This window comes from Oncorhynchus mykiss, chromosome 3 (assembly GCF_057628025.1).
Source record: "Oncorhynchus mykiss isolate SJ-2025 chromosome 3, ASM5762802v1, whole genome shotgun sequence".
In the NCBI taxonomy this organism is placed as follows: domain Eukaryota; kingdom Metazoa; phylum Chordata; class Actinopteri; order Salmoniformes; family Salmonidae; genus Oncorhynchus; species Oncorhynchus mykiss.
Window position 1 is genome coordinate 94,461,121 of NC_143024.1, and position 16,333 is coordinate 94,477,453.

The 16,333-nt window shown below is 46.6% G+C and overlaps 1 protein-coding gene across 4 annotated transcripts in view; it reads left to right on the forward strand.

Moving 5' to 3' along the window:
• Positions 1-4,024: 4,024 nt before the first annotated feature.
• The window catches only part of pard3bb (par-3 family cell polarity regulator beta b), a 539,900-nt gene continuing 527,591 nt past the window's right edge, over positions 4,025-16,333 (forward strand). For all 4 annotated transcript variants that reach the window (XM_090230480.1, XM_090230482.1, XM_090230481.1 and 1 more), the window contains exon 1: positions 4,025-5,051. In XM_090230480.1, the coding sequence (XP_090086606.1) occupies positions 4,935-5,051 (117 nt within the window). In that variant the 5' untranslated portion in view covers positions 4,025-4,934. The remainder of the gene's footprint in view (positions 5,052-16,333) is intronic.

Sequence of the window (16,333 nt, forward strand, 5' to 3'; positions counted from 1 at the left end):
AGCTTATTTATGTTGCTGTAAAGTGGTTGTTATGTTGCTGTAAAGTGGTTGTTATGTTGCTGTAATGTGGTTGTTATGTTGCTGTAAAGTGGTTGTTATGTTGCTGTAATGTGGTTGTTATGTTGCTGTAAAGTGGTTGTTATGTTGCTGTAAAGTGGTTGATATGTTGCTGTAAAGTGGTTGATATGTTGCTGTAATGTTGCTGTAAAGTGGTTGTTCTGTTGCTGTAAAGTGGTTGTTATGTTGCTGTAAAGTGGTTGATATGTTGCTGTAATGTTGCTGTAAAGTGGTTGTTCTGTTGCTGTAAAGTGGCTATAATGTTGCTGTAAAGTGGTTGATATGTTGCTGTAATGTTGCTGTAATGTGGTTGATATGTTGCTGTAATGTTGCCGTAAAGTGGTTGATATGTTGCTGTAATGTTGCTGCAATGTTGCTGTAAAGTGGTTGTTCTGTTGCTGTAAAGTGGTTGTTATGTTGCTGTAAAGTGGTTGATATGTTGCTGTAATGTTGCTGTAAAGTGGTTGTTCTGTTGCTGTAAAGTGGCTATAATGTTGCTGTAAAGTGGTTGATATGTTGCTGTAATGTTGCTGTAATGTGGTTGATATGTTGCTGTAATGTTGCCGTAAAGTGGTTGATATGTTGCTGTAATGTTGCTGCAATGTTGCTGTAAAGTGGCTGTTATGTTGCTGCAAAGTGGCTGTTATGTTGTTGTAATGTGGTTGTTATGTTGCTGTAATGTTGCTGTAAAGTGGCTGTTATGTTGCTGTTATGTTGCTGTAATGTTGCTGTAAAGTTGCTGTAATGTTGCTGTAAAGTGGCTGTTATGTTGCTGTTATGTTGCTGTAATGTTGCTGTAAAATGGCTGTTATGTTGCTGTAATGTTGCTGTAAAATGGCTGTTATGTTGCTGTAATGTTGCTGTAAAATGGCTGTTATGTTGCTGTAATGTTGCTGTAAAGTGGCTGTTATGTTGCTGTTATGTTGCTGTAATGTTGCTGCAAAATGGCTGTTATGTTGCTGTAATGTTGCTGTAAAATGGATGTTATGTTGCTGTAATGTTGCTGTAAAGTGGCTGTTATGTTGCTGTTATGTTGCTGTAATGTTGCTGTAAAATGGCTGTTATGTTGCTGTAATGTTGCTGTAAAATGGCTGTTATGTTGCTGTAATGTTGCTGTAAAATGGCTGTTATGTTGCTGTAATGTTGCTGTAAAGTGGATGTTATGTTGCTGTTATGTTGCTGTAATGTTGCTGCAAAATGGCTGTTATGTTGCTGTAATGTTGCTGTAAAATGGCTGTTATGTTGCTGTAATGTTGCTGTAAAGTGGCTGTTATGTTGCTGTTATGTTGCTGTAATGTTGCTGTAAAATGGCTGTTATGTTGCTGTAATGTTGCTGTAAAATGGCTGTTATGTTGCTGTAATGTGGTTGATAAGCTGTACGTAATAGAAAATGATTCCTTATTACCATTTATGCAAACGAAAATGATGTCTCTGATGACGGCTCTGCCAGCAGTCACTGCAACGTTAACAGGGTCACAGGAGCAGACCTTTTAGGGAAGTTCTGTAGCCAAGAGGCACACTGTGGGGAGAGAAACACGGGGGGGGGATCATGTACATTTACAAAAATACACTTACATCAATTCAAGGCATACACATGGCAATGAGGAACCTAGCCTGGTCACAGATGGTGTAGGAGAACAAATTGTGTTGGGGCAATGATCTTCCCTATCGTGCGGAGAATAATCCCTATGCGGAGAGATATCACACTGTGTAGAACCACTCAAATGCCAATGTGATCTCTACAGCGGCTTCTCTACATGCCACGTCATGGACATTCTCAGCACCCAGCAGACTGTCGGGACGATGTAGCCTTGTTTTGACATAAACTCCGGACCATATTGATGATTGGGCAGTGAGATCCAAACCTTGAGGGCGCTGTTGTCTCTCCATCTCCTTGAAGAATCTCCACCAGTCTCTTTTTTCTTACCTTTATTTAACCAGGCAAGTCAGTTAAGAACAAATTCATATTTACAATGACGGCCTACAACCGGCCAAACCCGGACCAATTGTGCGCCGCCCTATGGGACTCCCAATACACAGCCGGTTGTGATACAGCCTGGATTTGAACCAGAGGTGTCTGTAGTGACAACCTCAAACAGTGAGATGCAGTGCCTTAGACCGCTACGTTACTCGGGAGCCCCATTGCAGGGATATATAATACAAATCATCACATAACTCAACTAAATGGTTTATTTATGATTTGCTTCGTTGAATCTACTACTGACAATGTGTCACCGATGTGAAATGGCTAGCTAGTCAGCGGTGGTGCGCGCTAATAGCGTTTCAGTCGGTGACGCCACTCGCTCTGAGACCTTGAAGTAGTTGTTCCCCTTAACTAAGCTTTTGTGGAATGATGGGTAACGATGCTTCAAGAGTGGCTGTTGTCTATGTGTGGAGAGGGTCCCTGGTTCGAGCCCAGGTAGGGGTGAGGAGAGGGTCCCTGGTTCGAGCCCAGGTAGGGGTGAGGAGAGGGTCCCTGGTTCGAGCCCAGGTAGGGGTGAGGAGAGGGTCTCTGGTTCGAGCCCAGGTAGGGGTGAGGAGAGGGACGGAAGCTACACTGATGGAAATGAAAATACTGACATTCTAACAATATTTCACTGAGTTGATTGAAGAAGGTATGAACTAAAATGCTGTTCATTCTCCCTAACTATGAGTTGCTATTTTAAACAGGCTCGGTTTTTCAAGGGAAAAAATATAGTATTTCTCAATTTCACGGTTAGACGACGTTCAGCGTGAGGTTATCTTCCTTGGACAGGAAAATAAATATGCCAATTGAATATCCTCTGTCACCGGAGGTACTGTGCTCCTTTCACAAGTAGCCTAAACGGGACAGTTTACACACAGCGTCCCCCAGTGAAGTCGCTGGTTCAAACCCACTCTTCACCTACTGCGTTTCTCAACATAACGACAGCCCCAACACTTGATATAATAAACAGCTGAGGGATGGGTTTTTTTGTTGGAAAAATGTCATTATAATTTACAGTAACACTGTAGAAATAGACACCTATAGACAGTAACTGACAGTCTACGACCCTCAAATTCAAAATCTGAACCTGGAAGCCAGTGCGTGACGAATTACTCCCGTCTAATCAAGGACTGATTTAGACCTGGTACACCAGGTAGGTGCAATTAATTATCAGGTAAAACAGATAACCAGCAGGCTCTGGACCTCGTGGGGTCAGAGTTGAAATACCCCCTGGTCTATGACAACCACATGATAGTTTTAAACATATGTTGAATTTCTACAACGTTACATTTTTGCTGTTTTTAACCGATGGAGTAATAACTGACCTTCCTTCTGGATGGTAGCGGGGTGAACAGGACGTGGCTCGGGTGGTCCTTGATGATCTTCTTGGCCTTCCTGTGACACCGGGTGCTGCAGTGTGCCCCCGGTGATGCGTGATGCACCCGGTGATGCACCCCCCTCTGGAGAATCCTGCGGTTGCGGACGGTGCAGTTGCCGTACTAGGTACTACAGGGTTTTATGGGCCAAACCAAATGTATTCAGCCTCCTGTTGAAGAGGTGTCTATTGCTAAAATGTCTCTTAAAATCTGATTTTAAACCTAAACCTAACCACACTGGTAACCTTATGCCTAACCTTAAATGAGGACCAACAAGCAAATGTTCGTTTTCATGATTTTTTTGCCTATAGGCCAATTTTGACTTTGTGGCTGCGGTAACTAGTGACAACCCTGCGTCCCTCCTTTGAAATAAGGCATTGTCCCGTCAACAAAGTGACAGCAACGAGTTGGTTTCCATACATCCACAAGTCAAAATTGTCTATATCGTAAAAAAATAAGTGATTTTTAGTCTTAATTTAAGGTTATGTTTAGGCATAATGTTACCAAGTGTGGTTAAGATGAAGGTTTAGGTTAGGATTAAAATCAGATTTGAAATAAGAAGATACATTGTAGAAATAGGCGTGGGTTATAACCTTGTGGCTGTGGTAACTAGTGAATGGCCCCTAGTGTGTTCGGGAACTGGTCAGAGCTGAAAGGAACAGACAGGAACTTTTTTTTTTTTTTACTTACAAAAGTTAACCATCGACTAAAGTCTGACCAGCTACGTTAATAACTTTATCTTTACACCCAAAATATATATATTATATATATATATCAAAACATATTTTAAAAAGTATTACAGTATCTTATTACAGTATACGTTTACTGGTGCGAATCAGAACACGAAACCGGCCTAAAGAAGGAGGAGGAGAAGAAGAAGAAGGAGAAGAAGAAGAAGAAGAAGGAGGAGAAGGAACAAGGAAAACTTGTGGAATAGTGATACCTGAGCCCGTTACGTTAGTATCCATCTTTTCCCCAAGTTAACTTGGTAAAACACGTTTATAAAGTGTGATCAGCTACCTAATTTAGATATAGATATTTTTTATATATATATATATGACGGTTTTTACTCACTTCTTTGCTGACTTGTTTAGCTAGCTAACAGTATCTAACGTTTTAGTTAGTTGGAACTTTGTTGGTTAGCGAGTTGTTGCTAGGTAGCTGCTAGCGATAGCATCACATAGACTATATGTGATAGCATCTTGCTACATGACTTTGGTGTGGATGCTAGTCAAATGAATATAAAAATAAGTTAGCATATCTGCTACTGTACAAGTAACTGCAGCTGGCTAGCTATTAGCTATATGATGATATATAATAGCGCTTCGTGGGAATCTATTCGTTGAGCATTTTAGAGTTACTAACCTGACACAAGTGTACAGGATATAAATCATTATTTGCATTCCTTGAGTCAAGACAAAACTCAAAAACACCTGTTGACGCAGAGAAAGTGATCAAGGAAGGAACTTCTGGACATTCCAAAAAGCGCTAACTTGAATGAAGAAACCACCACCACCATCATCATCATCATCATCATGAAAGTGACAGTGACATTTGGACAGACGAGTGTCGTGGTTCCGTGTAAGGAGGGATGGAAAGTCCGTGATCTCATTCAACAAGCCACACAGAGATACAGAAAGTTATTGGAACAGGTAACTATGTCAATCATGTTGAAACTGTATTTGAGTTGCTGTGTGATTTTTTAAAAATTAGGCCTAAAGGTATGTCAAAGAGAGGTTGTGATGGATTCTGATGGAAATATAGCTCACCCGATGTTTAAAATCACAGCATTATTCTGTCTCTTCACTTTTATCATGGTACTACCGACGACATCAGATGCCACGGGGAAGTTTTGTATGTTGATAAATATGTGTTACAGAAGGTTATAATATTATATTATTATAGTAGACTCAAGAGTTTTGCGTTTTTCTCTTCTTCAAAGTTGATCTATCACATTTCTTATTCACATAGTCTTGGGAAGTTAGCCGATGCCACGGATGTCTTAGTTGCAATAAATGCCTAATGAAAAATGAAATCCTTGGACCTTGATATTCAGAATTCTAAGCCATAGGGCACTATAAAGGGGAATAGGGCTCTTGTTAAAAATAGTGCACTATAAAGGGGAATAGGGTGCCATTGGTGACACAGTCACAGCTGTGACTTGTTCCATTACTCTTCAGTGATGAATGCAAATTTACACTTTATGATTTGTCTGGTCTCTGGAGCGGTGAACCCCTGGCCCTATTCAGAGATGTGCTTCAGTCAGTGCTCCGAATCTTATTGGCTCCATTATTTAAAGAGCACAGTCAGACAGACACCAGACAGTCAGTCAGACAGACACAGATGCACCCATCTCTCTCTTTTTCTCTCTCCACCTTTTGCGCTCTGTCTCTTTCTTTGTCTGCCTCCACCCCCCCTCTCTCTGTCTGTCTGTCTGTCTGTCTGTCTGTCTCTCTCTCTCTCTCCTCTCTTTCCACCCCCTCTCTCTCTCTCCACCCCCCCCCCCCTCTGTCTGTCTGTCTGTCTGTCTGTTTGTCTGTCTCCACCCCCCCCTCTGTCTGTCTGTCTGTCTGTCTGTCTGTCTCTCTCTCTCTCTCTCTCTCTCCCCTCTTTCCACCCCCCCTCTCTCTCTCCCCCCCACCTCTCCCTCTCACTCTCTCACTCTCCACCCCCCCACCCCCTCTCTCTCTTTCCCTCTCTCTACCCCCCCCCCCCATCTCCATCCTCATGGGTAGATAAAAACATCTTGGTGTTCTTGACAAATTGTATAATACATCGTTTATCCTTAATAAATGCTAAGCGTCATCGTGCTGTCCTGCAGAGCTGGCAGAGAGGACATTTTGTAGATCCCCACCCACGAGGCTCTACCCGGCTGTGTGTTAATTACCCAGGGTCCTAAGCCGGCTGCCCGATTTGACTGATTGAGATGTGTTTCAAGTTTTTAATAGAAATGCCTTTCTTTCCAGTTCTAAACCGCATGATGAAGTACTAAAATAACAAGGTAGAACAAAAACACACTTAGATATAAAAACACAAAGTAGGATGCATATTAACTATGTGCAGGGATAGTGTGCATGTAGACAATGCACAAATACCTAATAAAGGTCAGCTCAGAGTCTTGTGTGATTATTGTGTTAGCTGTGTAGCATTCCTCTGGCTTGGGGATAGAAGCTGTTCAGGATCCTGTTGGTTGTCAGATGTGATGCACCGATAGAGCTTGATGTGTAGATGCAAAGAGAAAAGTCTATGGCTTTGGGTGTCTGTAGTGATGTGTTGGGCTGTCAGCACCACCCCTCTGGAGTGATGTGTTGGGCTGTCCCCACCACCCCTCTGGAGTGATGTGTTGGGCTGTCCGCACCACCCCTCTGTAGTGATGTGTTGGGCTGTCTGCACCACCCCTCTGTAGTGATGTGTTGGGCTGTCCCCACCACCCCTCTGGAGTGATGTGTTGGGCTGTCCCCACCACCCCTCTGTAGTGATGTGTTGGGCTGTCCCCACCACCCCTCTGGAGTGATGTGTTGGGCTGTCCCCACCACCCCTCTGGAGTGATGTGTTGGGCTGTCCGCACCCTCTGGAGTGATGTGTTGGGCTGTCCGCACCTTCTGGAGTGATGTGTTGGGCTGTCCGCACCCTCTGGAGTGATGTGTTGGGCTGTCCGCACCCTCTGGAGTGATGTGTTGGGCTGTCCGCACCCTCTGGAGTGATGTGTTGGGCTGTCCGCACCCTCTGGAGTGATGTGTTGGGCTGTCCCCACCAACCCTCTGTAGTGATGTGTTGGGCTGTCCCCACCACCCCTCTGTAGTGATGTGTTGGGCTGTCCGCACCACCCCTCTGTAGTGATGTGTTGGGCTGTCCCCACCACCCCTCTGGAGTGATGTGTTGGGCTGTCCGCACCACCCCTCTGTAGTGATGTGTTGGGCTGTCCCCACCACCCCTCTGTAGTGATGTGTTGGGCTGTCCCCACCACCCCTTTGTAGCGCCACAAGATGGAGGACGGTGGTTGTTGTCATACCAGGCAGTGATGTGTTGGGCTGTCCGCACCACCCCTCTGTAGTGATGTGTTGGGCTGTCCGCACCACCCCTCTGTAGTGATGTGTTGGGCTGTCCGCACCACCCCTCTGTAGTGATGTGTTGGGCTGTCCCCACCACCCCTCTGTAGTGATGTGTTGGGCTGTCCGCACCACCCCTCTGCAGTGATGTGTTGGGCTGTCCCCACCACCCCTTTGTAGCGCCACAAGATGGAGGACGGTGGTTGTTGTCATACCAGGCAGTGATGTGTTGGGCTGTCCGCACCACCCCTCTGTAGCGCCACAAGATGGAGGACGGTGGTTGTTGTCATACCAGGCAGTGATGTGTTGGGCTGTCCGCACCACCCCTCTGTAGTGATGTGTTGGGCTGTCCGCACCACCCCTCTGTAGTGATGTGTTGGGCTGTCCGCACCACCCCTCTGTAGTGATGTGTTGGGCTGTCCGCACCACCCCTCTGTAGTGATGTGTTGGGCTGTCCGCACCACCCCTCTGCAGTGATGTGTTGGGCTGTCCCCACCACCCCTTTGTAGCGCCACAAGATGGAGGACGGTGGTTGTTGTCATACCAGGCAGTGATGTGTTGGGCTGTCCGCACCACCCCTCTGTAGCGCCACACGATGGAGGACGGTGGTTGTTGCCATACCAGGCAGTGATGTGTTGGGCTGTCCGCACCACCCCTCTGTAGCGCCACACGATGGAGGACGGTGGTTGTTGTCATACCAAGCAGTGATGTCGCCAGTCAAACTGCTCTCAGTGGTGCAGCTGTAGAACATTCTGAGGAATTTCAAAGGGGGCCGCGCCAACATTTTTTTTAACCTTCTGAGGGGGGAAGAGGCGCTCCAGTCGCTCCTTCTTCACGACTGTACCCATGGAGACCATTTTTAAGACCTGGGGTCCTAATTGGGGTCCTATACATAAAAAAAAAACGTATATATATAAAACAAATGTTTTTATTTTTGTTTGTTTGTTGTTTACCCCCATTTTGATGTCAACGCTGCAACTCCCCAACGGGCTCGGGAGGCGAAGGTTGAGCCATGCGTCCTCTTCGAAAACATGACCTGCCAAACTGCGCTTCTTAATTAACACCTGCCCACTTAACCCGTAAGCCAGCCGCACCAGTGTGTCGGAGGAAACACCGTTGAACTGACGACGAGGTCAGCCTGCAGGCACCCGGCCCGCCACAAGGAGTCGCTAGAGTGCTATGAGCCAAGTTAAGCCCCCCCACCCCTGCCAGACCCTCCCTTAACCTGGACGACGCCGGGCCAATTGTGCGCCGCCCTATGGGGCTCCCAATCATGGCTGGTTGTGACACAGCCCGGGAAGGAACCTGGGTCTGTAGTGACGCCTCTAGCACTGCAAGGCAGTGCCTTAGACCGCTGTGCCACTCGGGAGGCCCTAATCTTATGTTTTATATTTTCCCTAATGATGTTTTCTCAGTTTAATCTTTCTTCCTTTGGTCTTCCTCTGTAATCCATAATCAACCCTTGACCCTGCCACTCGGCGGGCATCAGAACCTGTGTAATATGATTCCACATTATTCCTATATTGTCCTTTTGCTTGTTTTGATGACTCTGCGGAGGTCGTAGCAGGACTTGTGGTACTTGTTCCTGTTCTCGGCCGTAGCCTCAGGGTTGTCTGGGATAGCTCTGTGTGTGGTAGTCTCAGGGTTGTCTGGGATAGCTCTGTGTGTGGTAGTCTCAGGGTTGTCTGGGATAGCTCTGTGTGTGGTAGTCTCAGGGTTGTCTGGGATAGCTCTGTGTGTGGTAGTCTCAGGGTTGTCTGGGATAGCTCTGTGTGGTAGCTCTGTGTGGCAGCTCTGTGTGTGGCAGCTCTGTGTGTGGTAGCTCTGTGTGTGGTAGCTCTGTGTGTGTTAGCTCTGTGTGTGTTAGCTCTGTGTGTGGTAGCTCTGTGTGTGGTAGCTCTGTGTGTGGTAGCTCTGTGTGTGGTAGCTCTGTGTGTGGTAGTCCTTTAGTTTATCACCAACCTCTGTGTTAATCCAGGGCTTTTGATTGGGGACAACGTCGCTGATGCATTTCCTTATGAAGCCGGGTGACAGAGGGTGGTTAGCTCAGAACATATTCCAATCAGCGCTAGCCAAGCAGTCCTGTAGCATAGTCTCTGATTCTATTGACCATTCTTCAACGAAGCTAGTCACGGTAAGTTCCTGTTTAACCTTCTGCCTGTAAACAGGAAGCAGGAGTACGGAGTCATGATCTGATCTGAATGGCGGACGATGGAGGGCCTAGTATGCTTCCTTGTGGGTAAAGTAACAGTGGTCTAGGACGTTATCGTCCCTAGTGGCTGAGGAGACGTGTTGATGGAGGGCCTTGTATGCTTCCTTGTGGGTAAAGTAACAGTGGTCTAGGACGTTATCGTCCCTAGTGGCTGAGGAGACGTGTTGATGGAAGTTTGGTTTCTCTTAATAAAGCGGAATTCAAATTGCTGGCGACAAGGAAGGCAGCCTCCGGGTTTACGTTTACAGCCTCGTACAATTTGATAAGTGTCAGCTTGTTATATTTCTTGTCCTGAGGTGGAATGTACACAACGATAACAGCTGAAACTCCCTCGGGAGGCAGAAGGGTTGGCAGTTGACCATCCAGGTAGTTTCAAGACGGGGGAACAATGGTACGAGACTACCACTTACACTGGAGTCAGAACGCCATTTGTTGTTGATGAAGAGGCACCCCCCGCTTTCCCTCTCCATTTCCCTGACCCTACTGTCCTGTCTGCTCAGTGAATGGAGAATCTATCGAGCTGGACAGCCATGGTGGGGGGGGGGTATCTTGTCCCGAAAACCATGTTTCAGAAAAGCAGAGAATATTGCAGTTATGAGAGTAACTTTGGTAGCAAATCCACGATCAATCATCTTATTATGAAGTGATTGGCCAATAGAATGGAGGGAAGAGGTGGAGGGAAGAGGTGGAGGGAGGAGGTGGAGGGAGGAGGTGGAGGGAGGAGGTGGAGGGAAGAGGTGGAGGGAGGAGGTGGAGGGAAGAGGTGGAGGGAAGAGGTGGAGGGAAGAGGTGGAGGGAAGAGGTGGAGGGAAGAGGTGGAGGGAAGAGGTGGAGGTGTAGGGAGGGAAGAGGTGGAGGGAGGAGGAGGAGGTGTAGGGAGGGAAGAGGTGGAGGGAGGAGGTGGAGGGAAGAGGTGGTGGAGGGAGGAGGTGGAGGGAAGAGGAGGCGGTGTAGGGAGGGAGGAGGTGGAGGGAAAAGGTGGAGGGAGGGAGGAGGTGAAGGGAAGAGGTGGAGGGAAGAGGTGGAGGGAGGGAGGAGGTGGAGGGAGGAGGTGGAGGGAAGAGGTGGTGGAGGGAGGAGGTGGAGGGAAGAGGTGGAGGGAAGAGTTGGAGGGAAGAGTTGGAGGGAAGAGGTGGAGGGAAGAGGTGGAGGGAAGAGGAGGAGGTGTAGGGAGGGAAGAGGTGGAGGGAGGAGGTGGAGGGAAGAGGTGGAGGGAGGGAGGAGGTGAAGGGAAGAGGTGGAGGGAAGAGGTGGAGGGAGGGAGGAGGTGGAGGGAAGAGGTGGTGGAGGGAGGAGGTGGAGGGAAGAGGTGGAGGGAAGAGGTGGAGGGAAGAGGTGGAGGGAGGAGGTGGAGGGAGGGAAAAGGTGGAGTGTAGAGGAGGAGGTGGAGGGACGAGGTGGAGGGAGGAGGTGGAGGGAAGAGGAGGAGGAGGAGAGAAGAGGTGGAGAGAGGAGGAGGCAAGAGGTGGAGGGAGGAGGTAATCTCGCCAGGATTCGCCCTCCCTTGCCTCTAAGTCTGGTGTGTCTGTGTTGTTTCTCATTCCCAGTGCAGCACTGCTGCTGAGACAGTAATATACTTGCCAATAGAAAGGATATTATCTCCACCATCCATCTCTCATTTTATGTGTGTCAGACTACTGAACTGTGTGTGTGTGTGCGTGTCTGACTTCTACACTGTGTGTGTGTGTGTGTCAGACTACTGCACTGTGTGTGTGTGTGTGTGTGTGTCTGACTTCTACACTGTGTGTGTGTCTGACTACTGCACTGTGTGTGTGTGTGTGTCTGACTACTGCACTGTGTGTGTGTGTGTGTGTCAGACTACTGCACTGTGTGTGTGTGTGTGTCAGACTACTGCACTGTGTGTGTGTGTCTGACTTCTACACTGTGTGTGTGTCTGACTACTACACTGTGTGTGTGTCTGACTACTACACTGTGTGTGTGTCTGACTTCTACACTGTGTGTGTGTCTGACTTCTACACTGTGTGTGTCTGACTTCTACACTGTGTGTGTGTCTGACTTCTACACTGTGTGTGTGTCTGACTACTGCACTGTGTTTGTGTCTGACTACTACACTGTGTGTGTGTCTGACTACTACACTGTGTGTGTGTCTGACTTCTACACTGTGTGTGTGTCTGACTACTGCACTGTGTGTGTGTCTGACTACTGCACTGTGTGTGTGTCTGACTACTGCACTGTGTGTGTGTCTGACTACTACACTGTGTGTGTGTCTGACTACTGCACTGTGTGTGTGTCTGACTACTGCACTGTGTGTGTGTCTGACTACTACACTGTGTGTGTGTCTGACTACTGCACTGTGTGTGTGTCTGACTACTACACTGTGTGTGTGTCTGACTACTGCACTGTGTGTGTCTGACTACTGCACTGTGTGTGTGTCTGACTACTGCACTGTGTGTGTGTCTGACTACTGCACTGTGTGTGTGTCTGACAACTGCACTGTGTGTGTGTGTCTGACTACTGCACTGTGTGTGTGTCTGACTACTACACTGTGTGTGTGTCTGACTACTACACTGTGTGTGTGTCTGACTACTGCACTGTGTGTGTGTCTGACAACTGCACTGTGTGTGTGTGTCTGACTACTGCACTGTGTGTGTCTGACTACTGCACTGTGTGTGTGTCTGACTACTGCACTGTGTGTGTGTGTCTGACTACTGCACTGTGTGTGTGTCTGACTACTGCACTGTGTGTGTGTCTGACTACTGCACTGTGTGTGTGTCTGACTACTGCACTGTGTGTGTGTCTGACTACTGCACTGTGTGTGTGTCTGACTACTGCACTGTGTGTGTGTCCAGTGGCGTAAAGTACTACTTAAGCTCCAGAGTGGCGCAGCAGGTTGACGGCACTGCATCTCAGTGCAAGAGGCGTCACTACAGTCCCTGGTTTGATTCCAGGCTGTATCACATCTGGTTGTGATTAGGAGTCCCATAGGGCGGCGCACAATTGGCCCAGCGTCGTCCGGGTTTGGCCGTCGTTTTTCTTAACTGACTAGTTGTCTAGTTAAAAAAAAGATAAAATAAATAATGTACACGATCTGCCTGCAAACGTGACTATTATTGTGGGTATTACCATGCTGTTAGTTTACTAACCTTGTTTGCTGTTAGCTAGAGCTGTTAGCTAGCTGTGTTAACTAGCTGTGTTAGCTAGCTGTGTTAGCTAGCTGTGTTAGCTAGCTGTGTTAGCTATAGCTGTTAGCTAGCTGTGTTAGCTAGAGCTGTTAGCTAGCTGTGTTAGCTAGCTGTGTTAGCTAGAGCTGTTAGCTGTCTGTGTTAGCTAGATCTGTTAGCTAGCTGTGTTAGCTGGAGCTGTTAGCTGGCTGTGTTAGCAAGAGCTGTGTTAGCTAGAGCTGTGTTAGCTAGAGCTGTTAGCTAGCTGTGTTAGCTAGAGCTGTTAGCTAGCTGTGTTAGCTAGCTGTGTTAGCTAGAGCTGTTAGCTAGCTGTGTTAGCTAGAGCTGTTAGCTAGCTGTGTTAGCTAGAGCTGTTAGCTAGCTGTGTTGGCTAGAGCTGTTAGCTAGCTGTGTTGGCTAGAGCTGTTAGCTAGCTGTGTTAGCTAGAGCTGTTTGCTAGCTGTGTTAGCTAGAGCTGTTTGCTAGCTGTGTTAGCTAGAGCTGTTAGCTAACTGTGTTAGCTAGAGCTGTTAGCTAGCTGTGTTAGCTAGAGCTGTTTGCTAGCTGTGTTAGCTAGAGCTGTTTGCTAGCTGTGTTAGCTAGAGCTGTGTTCGCTAGCTGTGTTAGCTAGAGCTGTTAACTACCGTTCCCTTGACGATGACTTTTCAATATGGTTGTGGCCACATCTCTCTAAGTTTGTGCTAAGGTTCTCTCAAAATGTTTTACGTTATGTTGTAAAAGCATTTTTTGGTAGCGTCAAGTTCAACTAGGTTACCTAACATCATCGACATGTAAAACAACGCTGTAGGTTGATTTCAGCGTTTCAGTTCCACTACTACTGTGATTACTGGTAATAGTGAAGTGGTCTGCTAGTGTCCCCAATGGCACCCTATTCCCTACCTAGTGCACTACTTTAGACCAGAGCCCTATGGCACCCTATTCCCTACCTAGTGCACTACTTTAGACCAGAGCCCTATGGCACCCTATTCCCTACCTAGTGCACTACTTTAGACCAGAGCCCTATGGCACCCTATTCCCTACCTAGTGCACTACTTTAGACCAGAGCCCTATGGCACCCTATTCCCTACCTAGTGCACTACTTTAGACCAGAGCCCTATGGCACCCTATTCCCTACCTAGTGCACTACTTTAGACCAGAGCCCTATGGCACCCTATTCCCTACCTAGTGCACTACTTTAGACCAGAGCCCTATGGCACCCTATTCCCTACCTAGTGCACTACTTTAGACCAGAGCCCTATGGCACCCTATTCCCTACCTAGTGCACTACTTTAGACCAGAGCCCATATGAATAGGGTGTCATTTGGGACGTATCCTAGGTGTTGATTTCCCTTCTTCTTTTTACAGTAGTTTACCGGGTGTAACAGTCGAGGTGTTTTCTTGTAGATGTTTGGCATTTCAAACAATATATTTTTTTAATCGTGGGCATTATAGCCTATAACATTGTGGATTTAGAACGGGGTCAGAGTTCAGCTGTAGTCTTGATTCAATTGTTTCTCTCCCGTTAGCCTGTTCTGTAACTAAAGTCTGTCTGCCTGAAGTATTTACCTTTCCTCAGTAGTGGTGATGCTCTACTAAAGGATTGTTATCGCCATTTTGACCCTGTGATTATGTAATGACGTCTTCTGATTTAGAGCAGCAGGGTTAGTCTGTCGGGCCTTTGTCTGCAGAGACTGGCACAGATTTCAACACAAGTCCCTCGTGCGAGGTTGGACTCTGCTGTTGGTCTTCCCTGTGCGTTATAGTATACTTAGGATTTGTAGTATAGGCTATGTCATTTAAACAAAGTAATCTGATATACAGTGACCCATTTAAATTATTATTATTTTTTGCCTCTGTACTCCAGCTCTTTGGATTTTAAGTGATACAATTTAGGGTAAATTGCAGACTGTCAGCTTTAATTTGAGGGCATTTTTCATCCATAATGGGTGAACCGTTTACAAATTACAGCACTGTTTGTGCATAGTCCCCAACATTAAAGAGAACAAAGTATTGGGACACGATCACTTATACACTGACTGGACAAAACATTAGGAACACCTTCCTAAGAATGAGTTGCACCCCCTTTTGCCTTCAGAACAGCCTCAATTCATCAGGGACATGGACTCTACAAGGTGTCAAATGTTCCACAGGGATCCTGGTCCATGTGGACTCCCAATGCTTCCCACAGTTGGCTGGATGTTGGCTGATAAACACAGGAAGCTGTTGAGTGTGAAATACCCTGCTGTAATGCTAATTGGTTACGACACCTACTACCGTACCCCGTTCAAAGGCTCTTCAATCGTTTGTTTTGAACCTTTCACCTTCTGAATGGCACACATACACAATCCATGTCTCAATTGTTTCTCCAGGTTTAAAAAATCCTTCTCCTGTCTCCTCCCTTTTATCTACACTGATATGAAGTGGATTTAACATTTATTCCTCAAGATTCCTTTAATGAAACTGTTTCCTTGTACCTGTTTCTCTGGAGCCTGCTGTTGTGTTAGGTTAACGTTTAAAAACATCCTATTTGAAAAACATAGAAGAAATGAGGTTCTCAGCTTTCTGTAGGTATACTTTTACGTCTCTGACCTCAATCGCAACTTTTTGTAATCAATATATTTGATGTGCCTCATTGGGCGGTAGGCTACAACTGCAACGTTTTTTGGGGGGACTGTACGATTAATACATGGCGTCTAGCAATGGGTATTATATTTAGAGTTAGCGATCTAGCTAATGGTGAATTAGCCCCAAATAAATTAGCCTATGATTTTTAGGGCACATAAAGATGCAGGCAAATTCATCTTTACTGAACTAAAAACTGAAATCGGGGAAATCTGGAGCCCTATTTTAACAGTAAAATATAACAACAAAAGCCTAATTGTCCAAAATGGGTCGCACAATACCATCTGTCTATTACACTTTTTAATAAAACACTGTGAATGACTTTATAAACTCACAAAAACGAGCAGGTGTTCTTAATGATTTGTCCACTGTTTGATGCGTCACTTTAGTGTTATATTAAACAACAAAAATTATCACGGGCTGGTGCCACCAACGGAAACGTTTTGTGGCATCAGTAACACCAGGGGAAAATGTTAGTCTGGAGCCCATGAGATTAGTTGGTCTGGGGCCCATGAGATGAGTTGGTCTGGGGCCCATGAGATGAATTAGTCTGGAGCCCATGAGATGAGTTAGTCTGGGGCCCATGAGATGAGTTAGTCTGGGGCCCATGAGATGAGTTAGTCTGGGGCCCATGAGATGAGTTAGTCTGGGGCCCATGATATGAGTATCACAATAAATGGGAGAGCAGCTCGTGAGACTTCAATGGCCACAGATTCATTTGAGTTGATGAGCAAGGGGGAGAGATGGGGGAGTTGATGAGCGAGGGGGAGAGATGGGGGAGTTGATGAGCGAGGGGGAGAGATGGGGGAGAAATGGGGGAAGCGAAAGATGCATTATTATGTTATCACCAATTGTGAATGAAGAACACCGTTCTATCTGTTGTCCACCAAATCCAAGCAGTCTTATCAGTCTACTCTGGCCAACTAGGA